Below are 24013 nucleotides of genomic sequence, written 5' to 3' on the forward strand. Positions count from 1 at the left end.
TTATCTACGATAAAGTGAAATTCCAATGGCTAAGGTGCAAAATATATGCTGTTCAATGCATTTTTGATTGTGAAAGCATTAACCTCTTCAGAGCTGGAAAGCTGCACTTGGGAATTATTTTCCTTGTAGAGAGCCTTACTCTGCAGTCATTTCTCCTGTGTATTTTGCACTTAGACAGTGCTTCACTTGTTATGTCTCGAGCAGAGGAAATGCAGGCACTCATAAATTTTTGTGGGCTGCCTTATTTTTTTTTTTTTTTTTTCCCCTTGAGAAATCCTGCAATCTTTGGACTGGGATGTTTTTTTAACACGGACTGGAATTGGTGAGCTCCTTGGAAAAGGAGACTGGAACATTTCTTACAGTTACTTGTCACCAAAAAAAAAAGTAATAGTTGTGCCATCTTACTGGTTCGTTAAAAGTGCTGCTGTAAAATGTGTTGTGAAGGTAGTTCTTGTTGTGTTCAGTAGAAGTCGTGCAAGATCGAGGATTTAAAGAGGAGGAAGTGGTTGGACTCCCACTGAAGGGCACAGACTGAGGTCTCCAGCTCCTGGAAAGTCCCAGCCTGAGTTAAAACATGATTTCTGCACTGAAAACTCTGGAAAATGAAGGAAGGCATTCCCACAGGCAGATCTTGGTGACCTTTGAGTGTGCAGGCACTGGCAGCCTTTGTGCCAGATTTGCCACCTCCTCACCTGGCAGTGCACAAAGTCCCTGCACAGTCCCTGAGAATGAGGATGTTCAGCCAGGGCTGGGAGCTGGGGGGCTGCCCCTGCCCCCCAAAATCCCACCTGCCTCCTGGGGAACCTGTGCCAGGATGAGGAGCTCTGCCCCACATTCTCTGCTGCTCCTGATTTGGGCAGGTCTGAGATCCTCCAGCCCTAAAAATGCAACGTCTGTACAGGGGGGGAAATGGGACGTGGGAAGTTTGTCAAAGCAGTTCAGTGCTCCTGGGTCTCAGTTATTCCCCTCTGCCCTAAAGCTTCTCCATAACAAGTCAAATGCTTGTTTGACAAACACCTACAGATCATCTGCAGGGGCTAGAAATTTCCTCTCCAAATTTCTCCTCAGCTCCACAAGGCAACAGTGTTGGCTTTACTTTACAAAGGGGACTTGGCAAAGAAGCTGCACAAGAGTTTTTGTGGTATTTTTAAAGAGTTATGAAGGACAGCAACATAATTTGCGCTCTAGTCTGTTGCCACGAATCAGACAAGGTGATGCTTTTGCTGTGTGCCTTTCAAGGAAGAGCTGACGGAATTTCAAAGGGAAAAGCAGAGAAGTTCTGAGAAGGGAGGAAAAAGTGGAAAGAAACTTGGAGTACTCAGTTTGAACAGCCATTCCCACTGGAATTGCAGCTGCTACTGGAGATGGCAATGCAGGAGCTGAGGCAGAGGCTTCAGAATAACATTTATCTGAGACCTTCACTCTGGTTCCTCACATCTGGATGTCCAACCTGGCTATCAAAAGCCTAATGTGCTATTTGGCTGACTCTGCAGTTGTTTTTCCCTTTTTATTTCCTCCTCTGTGCCAAATGTCTCCCCCTGCCACCCCAGTGATGAGGTGCCATATGCACAGAGTTGGGTCAGTTCCTGAATTCACAGATTTTGGGACCAGAAGGGACCTCTCAGTGATTGAACCCGAGTTCCTGCAGAGCCCAGGGCATCCTGCTCCTCACCATTGTGTATCCACAGAGCCAAATCCACGGGGTTTGGCTCAGCTTCCTCCAAGTGCTCAGTGTTGAGCTCGAGGAACCTCCCAGGACAGGAGAGAGGAGGATGTTTGGAGAAAGACCTGAAGGAATTGTGTGAAGGTTTGGAAAATATCATCAATTCAGCAGTCTGAGGTTTGTCACCTCTCAGTCCTTTGAGTTCTGGGGCAGCCTGAAGTGTAGGGGATTTGTGCTTGGCATTGTGCTGGTTTGTCTGTAGTTTTGTCAAAATTCCAAAGTCTGGTGAGGCTGAAGAGAAAAGGACCCGGTTTTGGAATGTGTATTTGTGTGGTCACACAAATGTGAGTTTCCTGATAAGATTATTTCCCGCTCATTTATTGACAATAAGTGAGATGTTTTCCAGCCTGTTCTGCTGAAGCCACTCTCTGGAGCAGCCCCAGTCTGTGGACTGGAATCTCCACCAGCCTTTTAAATGCATTTCATCCTTTTCACTGCTCAGTGGTCTGGGTGTTCACTGTATAGTTGGGTAAAAAAAATGGAAAAAAGCAATTCTGATACTTCAAACTTGAATGAAAATCCTTCTGCTTTTCCTCAAACCTTTTCCACTCTTAGCACAGCAGCAGTTTGATTTTTCTGTGAAGGAAGGATTAGACAACTTCCATTGTGCTCGTTATTTTGAAAGCAAATGAGAATAAAATTCTGAAGAATTCCTCCAAAGCATAAAGGAAAAGGATGGGAAGTCCATCTGTATGTCAGGAATTGAGATGCAATGGACTCACCCTGGAGCTGTCCCGTGCTGTGGTGGTTTTTGGGGGGGTCCAGCCACTCCTGAGTCAGACAGTTCTGGGAATCAGACGTGGCCTGTGCTGGGGAAGTGGTTGCTGGAAACACTCTGGTCACCAGAGGGTCACAGCCTGTGCATCTCCACTCATGGCTCAGGAGAAGTGGTTTATGGGCCAGCCTTGGGGGAGTGTGGAAACTTCAAAGGAAGAGAGAGGGTTTTGCTCAGCAAGTTGAAAGGACTTGTAAAAGGCACAGATGTTGGACTCTGACCCAGCCACCCACCAGGTTCCAGTTGAAAAACTGTCCACTGTGTCCTGCTGCTCACCTGGCTGTGCTTGGTACTCCACAGACCTGTCCTTACCCCCCTGACCATAACTTTCTTAAAACTGGAGAGCTGAAATATATGGAGGCACAAGAAATCTTGGGAAATTATTGCTTTGGGCTGCTCTCCCACCCTTGTAAAGCATAAGGTGATACTTTGCTGTTCCAGCACACGCAGGAGAGTGCAAAGTGTAGCACAGCAACAAGAGCTCAATAATCCTTTGCTGTTTGAACCCATTTTTGCTCAAAGAATAACAAAATTCAGGATTTGGAGTTTATATTCTTACTGGAAGATTGCTGAGGGCTGTGCTGCTGTGGATGATCATCCATGTGGGCATTGCCCAGGGCAGTGGTTTTGCTCCCAGGTCAGTGTGTGGGGCTGGCTCTGATGTGCTGTCTGTGCCACAGAGGGGAAGGCACAGGAATTTGTCAGCTGGAATTTGTAATTTTTAGCTTGGGAAAGAGCAAACTATAATTTTATGCTGGTTCTTCCATCTGTGCTGCTTTTCAACCCCAAAATGTAAATGGATGTTTGGTTGAAATGGGGTCAGGGCATCATCCCAGGAATCCCAGACTGGTTTGGGTTGGAAGGGGCCTTAAAGCCCATCCAGCTGCACCCCTGCTATGGCAGGGACACCTTCCACTGTCCCAGGCTGCTCAGAGCTCAGTCCAGCCTGGCCCTGGACACTTGAAGGGATGGAAAATCCACAGTTTCTCTGGGAAACCTGTACCAGTGCCCAGAAGGAAACTTTTGTTTGGACTCCTGAGTCCAGCAGTCGTGTCCACTTGACCTGTCAGCTCCCCAGGAGGAAGGGACCTCATTTCCCCTGCAGGGCAACAGGCCCAGTTTCCTTGCTGCTGTTGGCTCCTGGGGAAGGCAGGGATGTTTCCTGTGCCCCAGGCAGGTTGTGCAGGCAGGACAACGTGCCCAGACTCCCTGTGAGCTGTCTGAGGTCCAGCCTGGAGCAGGGCAGGGCAGGGACGGTGTGTTCCCCTGCAGGAACTCTGCGCTGCTTCCTGTTCACTTGTGCTCCCCTGGATCAAACCCTCCCTGCTCCCAGTTGGCCACACAAGGGGTTTGCATGCTTGAGACGTGTCCAGGAGTGGTGACAATGCAAGGAAGCCACTACAGCCAGTGGGAGCTGCCCAGGAGCAAAGTCCCTTAGGAGGAGGATGGAGAAAGGTCTTTTTTTTTTTTTTTTTTTTGGAGCCCTGCAGGGGAAGCATTCACTCCTGGGACTCCTTCCTGGGAAGTGAATTCTCATTATTCCTGCTGCTGGCTGGGATCTGTGGCCTCCCTCTCCCTTTGCTGGGAGGTCCTGGGTTATTCTCCCAGTCTGTGCTCTCTGTTGTTCTGTCCATCCCTGTGGCCTTTGGGCAGTCGTGGCCACAAGCGCCTGGCTTGGGTTGGGGTTACAGCAGTGTGAGAGTGTTATTTTGTTATTTCCTGGTGTCTGCTCCTGAGGAGTCACAGCAATTTCCCCACAATTAACTCAGCAGTTGAGTTTGAACGTTCAGCTCTCTGTTGTTGTGTGTCTGTGCTTGACTAGATAAAAGTTACTTGTCTTCATCTGTTTCAGTTGAAGATCAGCATTTTAAATTTGAGAAGCTGTCACCATTCAGGCCCTTGTTCCATTGCTCCTCTATCGTGTATCTTTTATCTGGAGATGAGTATGTTTATAGATGAGAATCCATGGAATACATTTATTATTTTTTTTTAAGCTACAATTATAAGGCTGCTACATTTGTGATATGCAGCCCTGACTTCCTCCTCCTCCCCACTGGGATGGATGTGCAGCATTCCAGTGACAGATCCTGGGGGTGTGGTCCCCAAAAATGCTCTGGGCACCTGCAACTACTTTTTTTTTTTTTTTTTTTTTTTTTTTTTTTTTTTTGCTTGTGCCTCTGAGTTCATGCAAAACAGTTTGGGATGTTCAAAGGATCCCTGTGCAATTTGCCAAGTGTGGCCCCTTTAGGAGCAGGGTGGGAGGGTGTAGAGGCTAATTACACCTATAATTCATTAGTGATGATTCAGCTGAAGTCAAGTGCTTTGCCAGCTCCTTCCCCCTCACTGTTGACCACTGGAATTGCTGTTGGGATGAAAGATTCTGGAGGAATGACTAATTTTTTTTTTTTTCTGCATTTTACTTTCAACTAGCTGCCGCAAGCTCCAGAAACGGAGAGCCCTGTAGAGGTGTGTCAGCCACCTATATTTGTACAGCACACAAATATTGGTGTTTCACTAGTCCTAGTGGAGTGTCTCGTTGGTAAAAACCCCTGTGAAATGTGTGTCCCTGCGTGGTGTTAGTGGAAATAAGTAGATTTGTTAAAGTGCTTTGATCCAATAGAATATCAGGGTGGTAGTCTGAAAATATTAAAAAAATAAAAAATAAAAAATGTAAGCTAATCCTAAGTCTGTTCCTTTCAGCCATTTCCTTTATTCCTTAAGGGTGGCACTGGGAAAAATCTCCTCTCAAGTTTTCCTATGTTGGCAAAATGAGACTTCATTTTGGCTCCTAATGCAGAATTTGGTTTTCCCTTTGCCTCACATACTTAAAAACTTCAATGCTTTTAAAGCAAGGGAGGTGTCAGAAGTTCTTAGTGGAAGCTTCATGACTCCAGAGCAATTGGTGTCCTATTTAAAATGTCCCAGTGGACGAGCTCAGGGTCACTGCACATTGTCAAGGTCACTGGTTCTAAGGGAATTGGATATGTGGGAACATGTCCTTTATGTGCATAAAACAGATTATTTGCCAAAAAAAGAATGCAGGGAAATTTATCAAATCTTAAATTCCTTTGAAATTCATGGGGGATCCAGACGTGGCAGTGGTAGATTGTACAACTGGGTGCCAAATCTAAATGGAACAACATGGAAGTCTAAATCTGGGAGAGTGTTGATTCTCTGAGCTGGGAAGTTTATAAATGTGAGATCATGTAGAAAAAGAAATGTTTGTGATGGTTTAGGCCTTTGTATTTGTAATTTTTTGTGGAATAGTGTTTAAATGTAACCTGAAACTCTGAGTGGTCATCAAATGGATTTGAGATGTCTGGGAGATGGCTCCTGGTCCCTGCAGGGCTGTTATTCTACACCTTTGCAGATGCTTTAAAGCAGCAAAACCCCAAAGTGTTTCAGCTTTGCTGAGTGGAAGTTGCACTCCTGAAAACGAATATCTAAAGTGAGAGAGATTTGATTTGGAAAGTTCTAAGGGAGTCTGGGGACCCCCCAGGCTGTTCCAGAAGCCCTCCCAGGTCTCAAATGAGTTTCAGTGACCACAGTGGGATGTGTTGGGGTCCCTCACCCCCAGAGTGTGTGTCCAGTGGGCTGGGGGGGTGTTCTGTGTGTCTGTGCATGGGCATGCGTGGGCTGAGCCCCCCAAAAACCTGTGTGTGTGTCCCTGGGAGCTGGGACAGCAGCCAGACATTGTGTTCCTGGTGTGTGTTCCTCCTGCATGCCAGGGAGGTGTGTGAGAGGGGCAGGGCTGGCAGAGGGCAGGGGTCCTGTTCTGGTGGCTTGTCAGTCCATCTCCCTCATCTCCACATTGCATCCAGCTGGGGCTTCCCCAGTGTTCCCCCCTGAGTGCCCAGATGTTGGTCTTTCTCTCTCTCTATCTCTGAGTGTTGTTCTGCTTTAAAATGAAAACTTTCTGCACGCACAGCAGGAGCTTGATCAAACTCTACCACAGAGGCAACTGGAGGATCATAGAAGGGTACGTACAGCAGACAAGAGCATCCAGAACTCTCCCTTTCCCTCTTAAACAGTGAAGCCTAAGTCGTGTAAGAAACTTGCGTGGCTTGTTGGACCCTTGATAAATCTCAGACATGAGCCGTATTTACAGAGTGAGGTGCTGGAGCCTCTTCTCTGGGGTTACATGGAAGTGTTTGGTTGTTCCCAATTAAACTCAGGTTAAAACAGGTCCTGGTCTGGTCCATCCACAGTGTCAAAACACTCCTGTGGTTGGTGGTCACTCCCTTGTGAAGTGACACTCATCACTGTTCATGGAGTTGGCTCCTCTGGCCAACTGGCAAAATGAGCATTGTTGGTCCCTTCCTCCATTTCTTCTGCTCTTGCAGCTGGGAACACAACAGCAGCAACTTCCAGCTGCTTCACTCTAAAATATTAAAGGTGCTCCTGTTTTAAAGCTTCTAACAGGTTCCTGATATCACTTAGAGCTGTGTGTTGCATCTGCATTGCTGATACACGTGCAGGGATGTTTCTGTGTGACTTGCTCTTGCTCTATCTGGTGTGAGTGCAGATGAAACTGGACTCTGTTGGGGTTTTTTTCCTAGGTGCCATACTTGATTTTCCTGGTTACTGCCAAACATCTGATATTTGTTTGCACACTGCCCTCGTCAAAGTGGTGCACAGCACTAACAGGATGGTTAAAGAGCTGTTCTGGAGCCAAGCATTGCAGCTGAATTAATTAGAACGTTTCTTAAATACCACTTATTTTTGCTCCCTTCTGCTTTGATCACAGACTCATGTTTTGTTAGCTGATACCGTGGGTTTGGATAAATTTGTAGGAACCAAAGCTTTTCTTCCCAGTTAGGGTTTGAAATGTTGGTGGCTGTGTATTTCCAGACCTGTATCAGCACGCTCTGACTAGAAACAACTGCTTGATATTTGTTCCTGCTGTATTTTCTGGTGATTTGTCTTGTTTTGGATACACAACACCTACAGACACCAGAGGTGCCTGTCCTGCTCAGGTCTGCTCTCACCCCAACTGTTTGGATCATGGGATAAAAGTAATTTCCTGCTCCACAAGGGGCCAGAAGGAGAATCTGGGGGCAGCTCCAAGAGCTTTAGTTGCCCTCCTGAATTCAGGCAAAGTGGAGTTTGCTGAGCAGCTTTTCTCTCAAGATATGTGTTATCTTGGTAGTAAGGAGTAAAAATCACTGGTTTAAATACCAGTTGACACGATGGCTGCCAGTTAGTTCAACAGAGGAGGACAAAGGTGATGTGAGACTCCCTTGTAGCCATTTGTGTCCCAGGGCCCATCTGTGTGTCGAGTTGCCTTTCTGATCAGTGCACATGTACAAGGAAGATGTAGTTCAGGGTTATTTTTTTGTTGTTGGGCTTGGCCTTGTTCTGTCATGTAGCCTCCCTTACCTGCCAGACTGGGAGCAGGGAGGTGGATAAAGCTCTGCCTCGTGTACTAAACACTCTCATGTCTCTGTCAGTGACAGGAGCTCCTCCAGGACAGGATTTGCTGGAGCTCCTGAGCTGCCTCTTGCCTCTCCCCCATGTTCTCCCTATGGAAGTGATTTCTGAAATTTCATCAAGAACTTGATATCAGACAGGCTTTTGTAGTTTTTTTTTCTTTTTTGGGGTATAAGGCTCTCTTGAAGTGACTTTTGTGAGTGCCAGCTGTGTATAACATCAGTGGGACTGCAGCAGGGCTGGAGTTCTGTACAAGCCAATTAATGCACATTTATGTTGTTCCATTTACTTACTCGTGTTTTAAAAGTTTAAAAAGTAAGACTTCCCTTTTATGGCAGCTAATGTATTAAACGGCATCTTGAATCTGTAGTCAGACAACCAATTTCATCTGAAATGCAACTGAAAATCAGTAAAGCAGTTGCAAGCATACATTTTGTGAGTGGAATTAAAGATAAGATGTTTCAGTTCATTGGACATATTTTTAATAGGAAATATTTTTTGCTAGATTGATGATTTTTTTAAATTATTACTATTTATTTTCTGTATAAAAAGCCTAGAAAAGCCCTTCTCTCCCCTCTGCAGCACTGTCCTAACCACGCTGCCATTAGCAGGGCAGGAGCTCCCAGTGACCAAAATCACAAAGTTCTCCTTTGTGCACAAAGACCTCACAAAAATCCCTTAATCCCCCTGTGGTGTTTGTGTGCTGGCAGTGCCACCAGCTTTGTCCAGGTCCCCAAATTCCTGGGAATTCCTGTGGAGGCTGAAGTGACATCAGTGGGGTGACATTACCCACTGGAGGTGTTGGATCATGGCTGGGGCTGTGCTGGAGCTCCAGGATTTGGGGTTGTGTGAGGACCTGCCCTGTGGGATGGGATGGGATGGGATGGGATGGGATGACTGGGGCAGGTGCCAGCAGGGAACAAAGAGCCAGGATCCAGTGGAATTCCTTGGGTTTCCACTCAGCAGCTGATGGATCATATCAGCTCCTGCTGGGGGACAACAGAGCCCAGCCCTGCAGGGTTGGTGGCATGGCAAAATAGGAGAGCTGTAAGGAGATTTAATGGTTCTTTAAAACCATTTCTAATGTTCCTCTAATCCACCTCTTGATTTTGTGCTGGTGCTGTACAGATGCAACTCCTTTGCATTTAAGACCGAAACGACAGAACTTAATTAAAACAAAGCTGTCGGAAAATTAAATCTGTCTAGAAAGCTTCACACAAAACCTGAACTGCAGCTGTCTCTGTGCTGCATGGGGGAACCCGTAATCATACCGAGCCCCATGAGACCCCCCCCCTCCAGTGTCCCATCCTACCCCAGCACATCAGGAGCTGCTCAGTGGATTTTTCCATCTCTCCAGAGTTTCATCCCCCCATCCCTCACCACAAGAAGGGTACTGGCAACAGCATCCCTGCTGCCAATGAAAGTGGATTGTTGACTTGTTCATGGGGCTTCCATGATGATCTCCCTCTGCTCTTTGCACCCAGGGCGAGGCCCTGAGGCAGGTTTTGGTGAACCGCTACTATGGGAACGTGCGCGCGGCCGGCCGGCGCGAGAGCCTCACCGCCTTCGGCAACGGGCCCCTGTCTGCCAGCAGCGCTGGCAAGGCTGGCCAGGGAGGTAGGACCCCTCTGCTCACCCCTTCCCCTGCTCTGGGTGTGTGTGCTCCTGATAAACCATCCCCCTGCAGCTGGAATCGGGATGGGATATAGACAAAACTCTCGTGGTTTTGTCTATGACTCCCAAAATAAGTAAACCGTCCTTGTGGGTGGCTGCAGCGGAGAGCAAAAGTAGTAGATGGAGTTCTTTGCTTTTCAGTGACTTTTTCAGCAACTGTTTGATGTTTGTGACATTGTAGCCCTGGTTCGTACCTGAGGTGTTTCAGTTTTCTGAAATTCCTTTCCCAGGGAATTTTCAAAAGACGCGTTTTTGCAACTGCAAATTGTTTACGTTCTTTTCCCTGGGAGGGACTTCTTCTTGATGTCCCTCTGGTCTGACCAATGTGAGTGAAGAGGTTTGGTTTTGCTTCACCAATCAAATTGATCTGTGTAGAATAGTATAAAAAAGGAGACACATCCCAACAATAAAAAAATCATTTTTTAGCCTCCTGAAGTCAGAGTCTTTGTGTCATTGTGGTGTAAAACAGCATCATGACATTGCTTTGAATAACTGCACTTAGAAATCCTGATCAATTTAATATTGCCATAATACCTAGGACATGTGCCCATAGGGGTGTCAGATTATTAACCATTTCTGAAAGAAAACCACTTCATGCTATTGCAAACATTGTGGTCAAGGATGGGCAAAAGATTCCATTTGAAGTCAGTTACACAGTGTGAAGTTTAATTTGAGGCTGTCGCTGAAAAAGTCACTGATGGAATTGCAGAATGGGTTGGGTTGGGTTAAAAGGGACCTTAAAACTCATCCTATTCCACCCCCTACCATGGGCAGGGATACATTCCAATATCCCAAACTGCTCTGAGCCCTGTCCAGCCTTGCCATCCCCATGGGGTGAGTGCCAACCTGTTTCTCACAATCACCTTTGCAGGAGGAAGCTCTGGGTCGAGCTCCATGAGCCGAGGGGAGATGAGCCTGGCAGATGTCCAGTGCCACCTGGATAAAGAAGGTGCTTCCAACCTGGTCATAGACCTCATCATGAATGCCACCAGCGACAGAGTCTTCCACGAGAGCATCCTGCTGGCCATTGCCCTGCTGGAAGGTGGGAACACCACCATACAGGTAGGGAAATGGAAAACTCCATCGTGGGGCTGAGCCCTGGAGGGAAGGGAAATGTTTTTATGAAATGCAGGAAATTTGAGAGCATTAAGGAGGCAGGAGGGGAAATGATTTGAATGAACTTTGACCTGTAATTAAGGGAAATGGTGTCTGCCATGCAAAAGTGAACTTATTAAATGATTGCACAGGCACTGGGTAGTTGAGGTGTTTAACCAAGGTAATATAGAGGAATGTGCAATAAAACAGCTTTGTAGGTAAGTTATTGACTGCTCTTACAAATAACTTAAGCAATTGCAATGTGATCAGAGACTTTTACAATGAGCAATTAAATTTCAGACTGGAATTTGAAATAAGTGTATGGTAAACTCCAGACCACCACCACCACTCTCCAGCAAATCTCACTGTTCTTCCTTTCTGTTTTTTTCAATAAGGATTAGATTCCCCTAAAAGAAATTTGTCCCTGCTGTGGATTAATGAACACACAGCAGCAAGCTCTTAGGTTCTTCCAAATGGAAAGTCAAACCTTATTCCAGCAAAACTTGTTTACAAAGATGATTGAATCTGTGATATTTTATTTGTTTAGTTTTGCACCTGTTGTGTTTGCAGTCTGTCTGTGAGGCTGAGTCCTGACCAGTTATAAAAAGTGATAGTTGTGGTTGAAACACACACTGGATCCCCACAGCAGCACCTCCTGTGTCCAACTTCCCTTGAGAGAACAGGGAATGTCTCTGGGCTCCTTCACTTTGTCTCTCTAATCAGAACCCTCATTAATCCCCTGTGTATTAGCTCTGGAATGAAACTTCTTTGCAAAGGATAAAGTGGGAATTGAGTGTTAAAAAATCCTGTGTCACCTTAAACTGCAATGACAGGATTAACATTCCTGGGGGACAGTCACTCCTTTAGGTTTCCTGCTCCTCTCTAATGTAAAAGGAGCTGAGCTTTCATCTTTACAGCTCTCAGGGAGCCTCAGGTAACCTTAATGCTGGAAGGAAAAACAAACTGCACCAGCCTGACGTGGAGAGATCCTTTGCTTGTGCTGGACCTCAGTGCCACAGTCAGTTCCCACTGTGCACAGATCCTGTTGGAAGCAGATTCCTTAGCTCACCCACTGAAAACCAACAGGAAAATCTGCAGTCCATCTCCAAAGACACCTTTCTGCCCAAAAGGGAGGTAGTTTAGTTTGCATTTGCTGCCTGTGGCCGGGAGCTGGGAGGCTGTGGAATAACCCTGCGGTCAGGAATGATGGATGGCTCTCAGGGCAGTGCTGCTTCCACCCCACACCGTGCACTGCTGCCAGGTCCTGCTGCTCTCCAGCCTCTACAGATGTGCTTCCACAGCCCAGAGTGGCTATTTCCCATCTTTTCCCACTCAGGAATAGGTGCTTGGCAGGTGTCTGGAGGATGCTCCGGGCAGTCCTGTGTGCGTGCTCCGATGGGATGGGCTGGGAGGGGGCTCTTCTGCACTGTGGGCTGCTTTAAAGTACAGAATGTTTTAGGAACCAAATGACTTGTGATGCCTACAGCTAATGCTGTGAGCTCTGAGGGCTCTGGACACACCCTGCAGCTCTTACTCATGCATGCAAAGCACGAGCGGGATGTTATTGAGAATATCCCATGGAGGGGTTGGGATGTGGATGTTCCGTGCTGGAACACTCTGTGGACTTCATGGCAAAAGGGAAAAAAGGAGCATAATCAGTGCATTGATTGCTTTGTGGCTTTCCTGCATGGTGGTTGAACTCCTGGTGGCAGAGAGGGAGATTTTTGGTGCCTTGCAGTGGCTCCAGCACACAAGGGCCCATGGGACATTGGCAGTGGCAGTTGGGAACAGCTTGTCCTCAGCACTCTGAGCTCTCAGTGGGGCTTCAGAGAGCCAAGTCAGGAGAACTCCAGTGGGGAGAGCACCAACCACAAAGCTGCACTTCTGGGAGAACAGCTGGCTCCACACTGGGAATCAAAGCGAAGGTGGAGGCTTGCTCTTTAGTAAAATCATTAATTCAGGGCTGTATCTCCCAGGGTAATTGCTGAGTGATGTGATGGCCAAGTTAAACTGGTATCCTGAGACAGGGAACTCGTGTAATCAAGCTTTGCTGTCTCCATGGAGGAAGAATGGCTCACAATGCAGAGGGCCCTGGGTGTAGCCCAGCTGTTCAGGAGAGCTAATCTGCAAAGCTGAGGGGTTTTGTACAGCAGCCTTTGGCTGTGGCACAGTGAAGATTTACTGGGTGCAGCAAGGTGATGGTCTCCCCTTAGCAGGAATCTGTTTTTACAAAACACGCTGCAGGATTTGGCTGCTTATGGAAACAAGATGCACTTGGGAAAAGTTAACCTGATACTTTCCTTGTGTTTTATCTCAATCTTTCTCTAATGTTCTTTGGTAAGTTTTGCAGACTGCGTGGGTAGGGCTTGGCAACCTCTGCAACCTGCAGAGTGGATTTTCTGCAGTTCTTCTGCAGTTTCCAGTAAGTGCCAGTGGAACAGTCATCCTCTGGACTAGTAACTGTGTTCATTTTGCATTAGATGCATTTGTCATTGGGGAAAGTTGACCTAACTAAACCAGCCAGCTTTGTCTTTGAGGTCTAACAGAGTTTATCTCCATTTCACAATATTTTTTTGGTTATTATTAGCAGCTTTTGATTGATAGTGTTCCAAACAAGCTTGCTCCGTGCTCAGTTTGAATAATTTCTGCTGAACTTCAATTGCCTCTATCTCTACAGGCCTTTGAGAATAGGAAAGTGGTGGGATAGGGACAGGTTATGTAAAAAAGGCTCTTTGGCAGCAAAGCCAGAAATGTGTCACCCCTGCACGGCATTTTCTTCACTCCAGGTTTTCACACGGGAAATTGATTCCGCCCCAAGTGAAGCAGGAGGTTTGTACCAACACACAGGAACTGCACGTGATGATTGTAATGTGGTTAATAATGGGAGTTCCCAGGTAACTCCCATGAGCTTCACATCCCCATGATGCTGGGAAGGGATAACTGCAATAGGTGTTGCTGCTTCGTGAGGTAGGGCCAATATTAAGGGTAGGCAAAGTAGGTGGTTGCCAACTCCAGCAGAAAAGCAAATCTCGAAACGTTCCTCATTGTAATTGGTAGGAGGGGTTTTTTTATTGTATTGTTAGGAAAATGAATGTGGGGGAGAAGGCAGGACAAGAGAAAAAGGCTCCTGGTTCACCTCAGGAAGGAGCTGCTGGTGTGTGGCACCCTGAATCCCACGCTGCTGCTGCTCCGTGTTTTGCTGCAGGGCTGAATGTGAATGTGGCAAAGGAGCTCTTCTGGGAAGGCCTTTGTGCTCTTCCAGCTCTCTGGGTGGAAACTTTCTGTGCTTCAGCCTTTGGGATAAGCTTAGCAGCACTGTCATGTTCCTTGGGAGCAGGATGGTGGTGACCTGGTGGTGGCTGTGCCTGGTGAGCTCCTCTCTCCTGCTCAGTGGGAAGCCTGCCCTCCTTTGCACAGAGACAGAAGCAGAGGTGGCACCACGGGGTCAGCACCAGACAACAAATTAACTTGACAAATGCTGCAACTCGCTGAGCTGCAAATTACATCGAGCCCTTTATTAATTTATATAACCCTGAGCAATCCCCCTGGGGAGAGCTGGCTCAGCTGTTCTGAGCAGCCCTGGGGGTGCTCCAGAGGCTGAGGGCTGAGCCTGCTCTGTTCCCCATGGTGCCAGTGCCTGGCTGCTGCCCTGGGCTCTGTTCTCCAGAGCAGGGAATGCTCTGATGGGTGCTGATGCTCGTGGGCACTCAGGGCTGCCTCTCCTTGGGAAGCAATAAATGCTCAGTCCCTTCCCAAACACTCATGGGCACTCAAAGCTGCATCTCCTTGGGAAGAGATAAATGCTCAGTCCCTTCCCACACACATGGCAGCACAGCTAGGCTTTCCTCTGGTGTAGCAAGTGAGTGACAGTGCAGGAAATTGCCGGGGACTTGTCCTGCAATGCTCATCTCTCATCTGCTAAATAAAAATCCCGTGTGCCGTTACTCCGCCTCGCTCACCTCCGCCGGGTCTCGGCTTTCCTTGGTCGGTGGAAGTTAATGGCAAGTAAAGCCCCTTACATAACACCTCTCCATGGAGACTCTGCTCCTTTAATTAGGGATCTTCTCAAAAGTCAGCCTGCGTGACAAATTACCCACACGCACACGTTGGTGCTTTCGGCAGGGGAAGGTGAAATGAGGTTGGTGACATTGGTGGTTTCGGGCAGGTTTTAAGTGATGCCCCAAGGTGACACAATGAACATCTGCCACTTCAGAGGGTGCTGGTGCCTCTGCTCCCCTTGGTCCATTGCTGTCCCCTGGGAGGGCTGCAGTCACAGAGGGTGGGGAGATGGGGGTTGGCACACAAGGAAAAGGTGATTGTTCTTCAGGAAAGAAGTGGGATTTGCTCCTGGCTTTAAGGCATCTGGGCAGAGTTGCTCTTGCACAGAGGATGGTGCTCCACAGCCCTCTGTCCCCCAGCAGCTGAGGATGGGATGGGGACCAGGGGCCACCCTGACTCAAGGCAGCACCAATGAGGTGATGAACTGGAGAGCTGTGCCTCTGTCACAGCATGGCAAGAGTGAACCAGTGCTGCGTGGAACGATGGTCTGGAGCTCACCAGGGTCTCCTTTGAGATGTGACAGTGCAAAAACCTGGTGGCTTTGAGCTGTGAGAACTTCCAGAGCTCCTTGGTTGAGCCTCCCCAGAGGATCCATGAGCCCTCCTTTGGGTGCACCCTGGGGCTGTGGCTGGGCTGTCCCTGGAACAGGTGCCATGGACACAGAAATCTCATCACTCAGCTTTGGTAGGAAATTCTGGCCTGGACTCACACAGCTCTCCCATCCCAACCCCATCTTGCTCCATACTTGGACTCCATTGACATTTCTCAACATTTCTCCTCATGCCTCACCACCAGTGAGGAAACTCCAGCAGGGTGAATTGTGGTCTCCTTTTCTGTGCCTCCCACTGTCCAGAGGTGACTGACAGTGGTTGCATAATTGCAGGATTGATGCACAAAAGGGATTGAATCCAGAGCTGGGCAGTTCTTTGTGTTTCTGGCACTTGGGGGACCCAGGGAAGCCCAGAGCTGGGGGCTACCAGCCACTGGTGCTGGTCAGGCACAGCCCTTGGGACTGAAAGAGCAGACACTTCAAGACAAATTTATGTCCTTGAACTCATTGTAGTACTGGCTGTGAAACACTGTGACCAAAATGTCCTATTCGGTTGCAGGAACACTTTGTTTCTCTTTTTATGTGGCTGCAACTGCCCGGCAAAAATAAAGGGAAAACTCTGCAAAGCATTACAGGAGTACTGGTGGGGTAGAATGTTGGTTTAGTGACACAATAGTGCTTTAATTTGTGGTTTGGGCTTTTAAAATCAGATTTATTTCTTGCAAGATTTGCAGCAGTCATAGATGTCAGTGAGCACAGACAATTGTGTGTGATGGCAAAGGCTGTGCAGAGGCAAGAATGTCTTTGGGTCACTAAACTTTGGTAAATAGCACTCGAAAACTTTTGATCTTTGATAAAACAAGTCTTAAATTTTGTTTGTTTTTTACAGACAGAATTCTCTGATAGAGGATGTTATATCTGTTTTTTCATTGTTTTAATGTTACCTGTTTAGGAAATCAATGCACAACCAGCAAGCTCTTGGCACGTGTTAAACAACCACCTACCTGTGTCTTTCACTGTTTTAATGTGTTTTTCCTTAAGGTAGAAGGAATATATTTAAAAAAAAAAAAATAAATCTGAGTATAATATGAACACGACAGTGAAAAAAAACATTGATAGGGACCTGCATCATCAACTGTGAGGAGAGATCTTGTCCTTTTCTGAAAGAGCCCTTTCCAGAAGGAAACCTGGTGCAAATCCTGACCTCCTTGTCTTCCAGAGAAGGGCCCAGGAGCTGCAGTAGCCATGAGGAACCTCTGTCCTGGTGCTCTGCTGCTCCACAGCCCATGAGGAGACAGGGAATGCCAAGCCTGTAGGGGCACACCCATCTTCTCCTTGTATATTTTAACATATTTAGCACAGTGAAGTCTCAGTGTCTCTCAACTGTTGGATGCCACTATGCTCAAAACAACCCAGCCTCACTGATAATGCCTGAAGATGGAATCTCCTCTTCCTGCAGGGGAGATTCCATTTTCATTCAGGGCACTGGGATGATGCACAGGTGAGGGTGGATGAGGTTGGATGATAAGGATACCACCTCATCTTTCCACCTGAGCTGCAGCTCCTGCTGCTTCCTGAGCTGTGTTTGGGCCATCAGTGTTCCTGCAGCAGAACATTTTCCAGTCTTTTTTCCCAAAAGGGAGTTTTCTGCTGGATTCTGAAGTGCCCATCTGTGTGGTTGAGCAGTGTAGGTGGAAAAAAAGGAGAAGAGTCGCCTCCTCAGGGTTCAGCTGTGTCTTGGTGGCCTTGTGTTGTCCATGGTTGGGCAGCACCTCCTGTGTGCCAATCCTCTCAGCATTCCTCTGGGAATCCTGGTCCTGCAGGGAGGTAAATCAGTAATTCCCCCAATTCCTCTCCATGGGATCCGGGTCCAACATAAACTTTCAAGATGATCCCTAGCAGGATTAAAGTCCTCCCTGAGCAGGCAGAGGCAAAGCTATTCAGCAAAACAAGGTCATGCTGCCTTTTTTTTTTTTTTTTTTTGGTAAGCACAGGAATCAACAAAGCGCTGTTATATAACTTCTATTTATATCCCACTTGCTCACTAGCTGCAGGCACACAAGAGTAGCTGAGAAGGGAATTTAATGAGCTCTCAGGGCTTGCTCACCTTCCAGAGCGGGTAGGAGCCAGCTTGTTTTTGAAGTGCGTCAGCAAATGAAACTGGTGGTGGGTGGGTGGTTTGGGTAGGTGGACTGACTTGTTGCTATGGTTTTCTTTAATTCCTCTGTCTCTCAAGGAGATATTACACTTTTTTTTTTTTTTTTTTTTCTTTTGGGGAGTCTGCAGACTTCCTTGTTTCTCACACCTACACAGCACTTGCTGGATTGGTGGGGAAGTGGGATCCACGCTCCTGCCATGGGGAATGGGATCCATGGTCCTGCTCTAGGGAAATAGGATCCAAACTCCTGCCACGGGGAATGGGATCCATGGTCCTGCTCTGGGGAAATAGGATCAAAACTCCTGCCATGGGCTATGGGATCCAGGCTCCTGCCATGGGCTATGGGATCCAGGCTCCTGCCATGGGGAATGGGATCCAGGCTCCTGCCATGGGGAATGGGATCCATGCTCCTGCCATGGCTGAGCTGAGTGACCCAGCACTGTGTGCTCCCACAGGGAGGCAGGAGGAACCCAAATCAGCCCTGTGCTGACAGCAGGGCCAGGGCACACCCCAATTCTCCCAAGCTCCCGAGGCCATCTGTGAGCCCAGACCCCACAGTGATGTTTGTGCCTGTTGTTCCCCCACTGCACCTTCACCAGCATCACCTCATCCTTCCCAGGGCTCCTCCTGGCTCTGGAAGAGTGTGAGGGAACTGTCTCTCTATGAGGTTTGTTCTTGCTTTCTTCTGTGAAATCAAAGTTGCATCAAGATTTTGGGCATTGCAGTAGGAGGATGTGTAGGATCTCAGGGCTCTTCCTGGTGTAGCTGTGCCGCTGGTCTCATTTAAAGCTGGCCGGGACAGACCAGCATTTCCACAGGTCAGGCTCTGTACACTCATCACCCCTAAAAAACATTTCCCTATAAGGTGGGCAGAACCCCCAGCAAAGAGCAGAGCTGTGCAGGGTGGAGAGTGAATGCCCATGGCAGGGAGAGTTTGTCTTATTTGTGGAAAATAGAGCTGGGAAGTCCTCCTTCTGCTTTCAGGACAAAGTTTATTTTACAGTTTGCAAAGAAAAGAGGCAATTGAGGTGTTCTGGCAGATTTTCCTTATGGGTTTATTTCAAACTGTGAAGTATGTTCAGTGTGAAATATTTCAGCTGCCATTTCCTTAAGCTATGCAAGACTAATGATATCCATCACTCCTGCCCAAAGTGATGGATCTGCAGCGAGCCGGGACATAAGAGAGATTTTGAGAGGGAAAGATTAGCGATATTTAAAATAAATAAATGAGGAGGGACCAAAAGCAGAGTTGGGTTGGAATTTTCTGCAGTGGAAGCCCTCGCAATGTGTTCAGGCAGAATGCAGAGGGCTGGCACTTGTGCCTAATTCAGTGCTTGTGTTAGTGCAGTTCCCCTTAAAATGTGGCTTGTTTGAAGTAGTCCAGCTCTAAGAACTCGTCTGGGGGTGGCAAACTCTTCCTGCAGAGATGAAGTAGCACACAAGTTTTGCATTAGTTCGTGCTGGCAGCCTGGCCGGATAACCCGAGTGAGCTGAGGTCCCTGCAATGATTTCTCTCTAGTGTTGGAATAAAATGTCCTGAGCTGGAGCCAGATCACTGAGCTCTCTCCTCTTTCTGGAGGGACTTTCCTCTCCCCGGCTCGCCAAGTTCAACGGGGTATTTTCTGTTCCCTGGCATTAGAGAAATGGGGAAGGAGACGAGAGCAGTTTGCTTTAATTGGTGAGGTGTTTGCTGGGACGCTGCTTCCCCTGATTTCTCGGTAACCAAAAGCTTGTTTTGCAGAGGAATTCTTGGGGATGTGCTGGGATGGTCTGGCAGGGCTGGTGGCTGATGAAACACTTGGGGAGGGTGCGGCCCCGGGAACGCTCCGTGGGCTGACGGCAACCTTGGGGTGTCTCCTACAGCCAAGGCTGCCCCAGGCCAGGCCACCCCTCCTGGGGAGCCAACACAGCTGAGCACAGCCTGCCTGAACCCAGGGCTTGCTGCTGGGTTTTGCTTCTCACAGCATCAGTCAGACAGCCCAGCCCGGAGCGAGGCTGCGGTGGGAAGTCAAGCTGGTCCATGAGAAACAATCCAACTTTGTTCCTTCTCTTGGCTGGAAGGACAGTCGTGGCTTTGGGGCAGAGCCAGGTGACAGGGTAGGGAAAGGTGTCCCCAGTAAAAGGGACAGCACACACAGCCCAAACTGGCCAGACTTTCAGAGGCAAGAATTAGAATTTAGCCTCCTTCAGCTGCTGCCTGGTTGTGGGTTTTTTTTTGGTTTTTTTTTTTTTTTTTTCCCCCCCATTTAACAATCCTACACTAGGCACAAGCTCACTCATCATTAAATTTACTGTGGATTAGTTATATTTATAGTGGATTAGTTACCTCGGTCTGTCCTCTGTACACCTTACACAAAGGTACCACACTGCTGTGCTGGATGGTTTCACTCTCCACAGGACAGATGTCAGTTGTGCTGGCTAAAATCCAATTTGTTACATGACTGGTGGTATGAGAGGCACATTAAGGAGCATTTGTCCCTGCCCTGTGGTTATCCTGCCTCCATAATCCCACCCCCCTGAACTGCTGGGGAGTCAGCTGAGCTTCTCTTCCACTCATCATTAGAAATTTTATACATTACATATGTCAGGGGTCTTAGATTTAAATGCTAATGCCAGGAAATGTGCCTCTTCTTTGCCAATTTATTTTTTTTTTTTAATGGGATTCTACAGTCCAGCTTGTTAATGATTTGCAGTATTTAAGAACATGCCAGAAAATCCCCACCACAGAAAATGATATTAATGCTGAATAAAAAGTCAGCAAGCAAAAATGGTATTTTCAGTTCAGCACGAAACGTTAGGTAAACATTTCACAGAGTATGTAAATAGTCAGAAGGGAAGAGGAGACCAAGTTCCTGGGAATAACTACAGAAGAGACACAAACTTTAAAAAAATATCAGTGACTGGAAGTCAGTGGTGTAAAAAAGAGTTTAACCACATGTTTCTGACAGTTGTTAACCACTGGAGCAGACCATAGACAGACAGAGTTCATAATCTCTGACACTTGCTCAAGAAGAACAGGATTCTTTTCTCAAGAAACCACATTAAACACGGGCTGAGCTGGTGAGGGAGCTCCAGGAGCTGTCGAGGCTCCAGGGCTGTGGTTGGTCAAGGTGCTGCCATTGAAACTTGGCCTTCAGTTTCTTTTCCAGAGAAATCCATCTCTGGATTTGCAGCTTCTCTTCTGCCAGGTGTGGTGTGGACCAGGAGATGATGCCATAGGTGATGCTGGGATTTCCTTGCTGACCTCCCTTGGCCCCAAAGAGCTACACTGGAGGAGAAAAGATGTAAGGGGCATGTCCTGCTGTGCATCAGGCTTCTGGCTGGAATTCCTTTGGAGCAGAGCTGGGTGATGGAGAGGAAAGGAAGTTACTCCCCAGGTTTCCTGGTGTTATCAGTTGTGCTCTGTGGTGCTTTAATCTGGATGTCAGGAGGAGCAGTGGCGATGCCTGATGGATCCCCTTGAAACAACGAACGTGTCCAGGAGGTGGTTGCTCCCTCCTAAAAAATGATGGAGAGCTCTGTGGTGATGTCTTTGCTTTCAGTGGGTGTCTGTTCTTTCAGACACCCGTATTTGTCATATGGGGTGGGTCTGGGTTTCCTTCTGTGCCCAGATAATTAATTTCCATCCCGTTATCTCAGCGGTGTCGCCGCGGTTCCTTTGCTGGGGAGATCTCTGTGCCCTGCTGTGCCCTGCAGCTCTGCTGGGCCTCCCTCAGCTCTGGGCACTTGCAAAGCTCTTTGCTGAGCCTGAGTTCATGGGGCAGCCCTCATGGGCTGCTCTGGCTCCTGTCCAGGGGCAATGACTTAACAGACAGTAACAACACAAGGTTGAAATAAAATGCAGTTTCACAGTGTGTGAGTTTTGCACTCTAGGAATGCCAGAATGCTTTGGGTTGGGAGTGACCTTAAATATCATCTACTTCCAACTCCCTGCCGTGGGCAGGGACACCTTCCACTAGTCCAGAGTGCTCCAGCCTGGCCTTGGGCACTGCCAGGGATCCAGGGGCAGCCACAGCTTCTCTGGGCACCCTGTGCCAGGGTCTGCCCACCATCACAGGGAGGAATTTATTCCCAAAATCCCATCTGACCCTGCCCTCTGGCAATGAGAAGCCATTCCCCTTGTCACAAATCCCTCTCTGGCCTTCACTGCCTGTATCTCCAGTACCTCTCAGGCAGCTTTCCCATACTGGGACAGCCACACACAGCCCATACTCGTTCCCTATGGAGTAGATTTTTAGTAGCTCCCAGACCCCCCCAATGTGACGATGACTGGATTCTCAGGGCTGGCTGGTGTCAGATGCTGCAGTGTCAGGGCTATGTTTAAAGCTCCTTTCCTCCAAATCCCCCAGGAGCGTGGAGGTTGGCTGTTCCTCCTCACTTGCTCTTTCAGCAGCCCGTGGTTCCGTGGTGTCTGTACACAAGGCAGGACCCCAGCAGACGGTGCTCAAAAATGGCCACTCGATTTCCGTTTTAAAAAAAGGGAGATTTCTCCACTTTCTGCTTCGAGGCTATATCTGTAAATAAGACTTTAGGATTTCTGTCATAATTATCACCACCCGTTACCTGCTCGAGCACAACTTGCAAGATCACATCTCTTAAAATACAGTATCTTTGGGAGCTGGCATGTGGTTGATTCATATGTGTGAAGGTGTTAGGCATCCTGACCTAAACTGAAACAATCATTTGGTGGCACCCCTTCAGTGTATGCACAGCATGCACAAAAAGCTTTACTGGAAATGCTCCTTTCATTTGGGTTTTTTTTTTTGTTTTGTTTTTTTTCTTTTTTCTCTGAAGTGCAGTGGAAACTCAGTTAAGAAGCTTGAAAAGACGACAAAAATCGAGTCTGTCAGCAAGTAGTAATTACTCTCATAAAAGGTATTTCTTTAGTGTGGTTCATTAAAAAAAGGCTTCCTTCAGCAAGGCTTCATCACAGGGAAACTCCTCCAGTCTGGGTGTGCAGATGTGACAGCCAGGTCATGGCCACTGCTGCCTGAAAACCTGATTTTTCAGAAAGTGCTTGGCCTTTCTAGACCTGTGGTTTCTGCTGGTTGTTGTTATTTGTAATCTTGGGAGAGTGAAATTTCCAAGATGCTTCTTAGGTATAAACTCTTCCTTTTTCTGTCCTTGTAGCCACCAAGTCACGGAGATAGTTCAGGCTTGGCTGCCTCAACCACCCAGTTATTGAGGGCTTGTTGGCCAGCCTTACCTCTTCACAGGGAAGAATTCCTTCAATATATCTAATCCAAGTCAGCCCTCTTTCAGTTAAAAACCATGGGAAAACATTATGAGAAAACATTCAAATTGTTGATAGAAAGTCTTGGATTAGATGTGCTTTGCTGTGTTCTCTGGGTGGGTGTCAGGAGGGGGAACTGGTGTGCTTGGATTTGGGATGTCTGTCCTGAGTTATTCTCCTTTCTCTCCTCTCTGTTAATCACTAGAAATAAACACAATCTTCAGGGTTTACCTGAGGTGTGCTGAGGGCAAGGTGGGAGGGATATCTCGTGAATATTGACCATATTCTTTAAATAGCCACACTCCTGCTCTTGCCTGTAATCAAAGACACAACTCTGGGAGTGTTCAAAGTCACTCGGTGTGTTCTCCATGCAGCTGCTGGGGAGTGATCAAAGGCAGCAGCAGCAGCCAGGGCCCCGTGTGCTCCACAGCAGAGCGGGCAGGATATATTGCTGTTCCCATTTTAATTTGTTTTCTCAATAAATCAGGCTTCATTCCTATTCATCATGTAAAGCTGTTGGATGGCGAGCCGCTGCAGAATGCTAACTAATTTCATAATGCTCTGCATAAGGTGACCCACTTACAAGTTCATCCTTCAGTCGTGTTTAAGCTCTGGCCCTGATTTATGTAACAGCATATTGGTTTCATCAAGAGTTGTCTGATCACTCACTGTGTTGGCTCCTTCTTGACCTGTACATGATTTGTATTCTCCTCGATTTTAGGGAGAACTTTCTGTCTCCGTGCACATATGTGCAGGAGAAGAGTAATAAACCTTAAAAGTAGTCAGTGCTTTGAGTTTTTCTGTCACTTCAAGATATATTGGAGTGGGAACTGAAAGGAGTTTTAAGGAGCCTGCCAGCAGGGCAGGGGGAGCTCAGCATGGGATGTCCCTCACAGGCATCGCCCTGTTTGTACATTTTTGGATTGTGATTAGAGTTGGCTTTTGTGTGCTGTGAGTCACAGTCCCTTGGATTTGAGGCTGGGAAGGCAGGACGGTTCTTCTTCTCCAATATTTTGCTCATACCCTTTTGTTTCTGAGCTGAGGATCAAATTACAGGGAATTCCCTTCTCCATACCTTAATTCCTGGTACTTACCTTATTTCCCTTTATTGAGAGTGAGGTGTGCTGCCCAAATGTATGGGGCTGGTGTGATTTATTGCCCTCACTTCTCTTTAAATCCGTATTTGAAGTTCTTAATGAGGGACTTAAGAAAGCTGGGACACTGGGGCTGCCTCTCAACAAACTACAAAGTTCCCATTGCTCTGAGTTTCAGTTTACTGACAACTAATGGAGTCCTGCAGGACACCACACAGGGCA

General features: G+C 47.5%; 1 protein-coding gene across 7 annotated transcripts in view; it reads left to right on the forward strand.

Moving 5' to 3' along the window:
* The window catches only part of ITPR1 (inositol 1,4,5-trisphosphate receptor type 1), a 162202-nt gene that overhangs the window by 96363 nt on the left and 41826 nt on the right, over nt 1–24013 (forward strand). For all 7 annotated transcript variants that reach the window (XM_083869157.1, XM_083869158.1, XM_083869160.1 and 4 more), the window contains 2 exons: nt 9413–9545; nt 10474–10664. In XM_083869157.1, coding sequence (XP_083725283.1) covers nt 9413–9545; nt 10474–10664 — 324 coding nt within the window. The remainder of the gene's footprint in view (nt 1–9412; nt 9546–10473; nt 10665–24013) is intronic.

Source organism: Zosterops lateralis, assembly GCF_965231275.1.
Source record: "Zosterops lateralis genome assembly, chromosome: 11".
Taxonomy (NCBI): Eukaryota; Metazoa; Chordata; class Aves; order Passeriformes; family Zosteropidae; genus Zosterops; species Zosterops lateralis.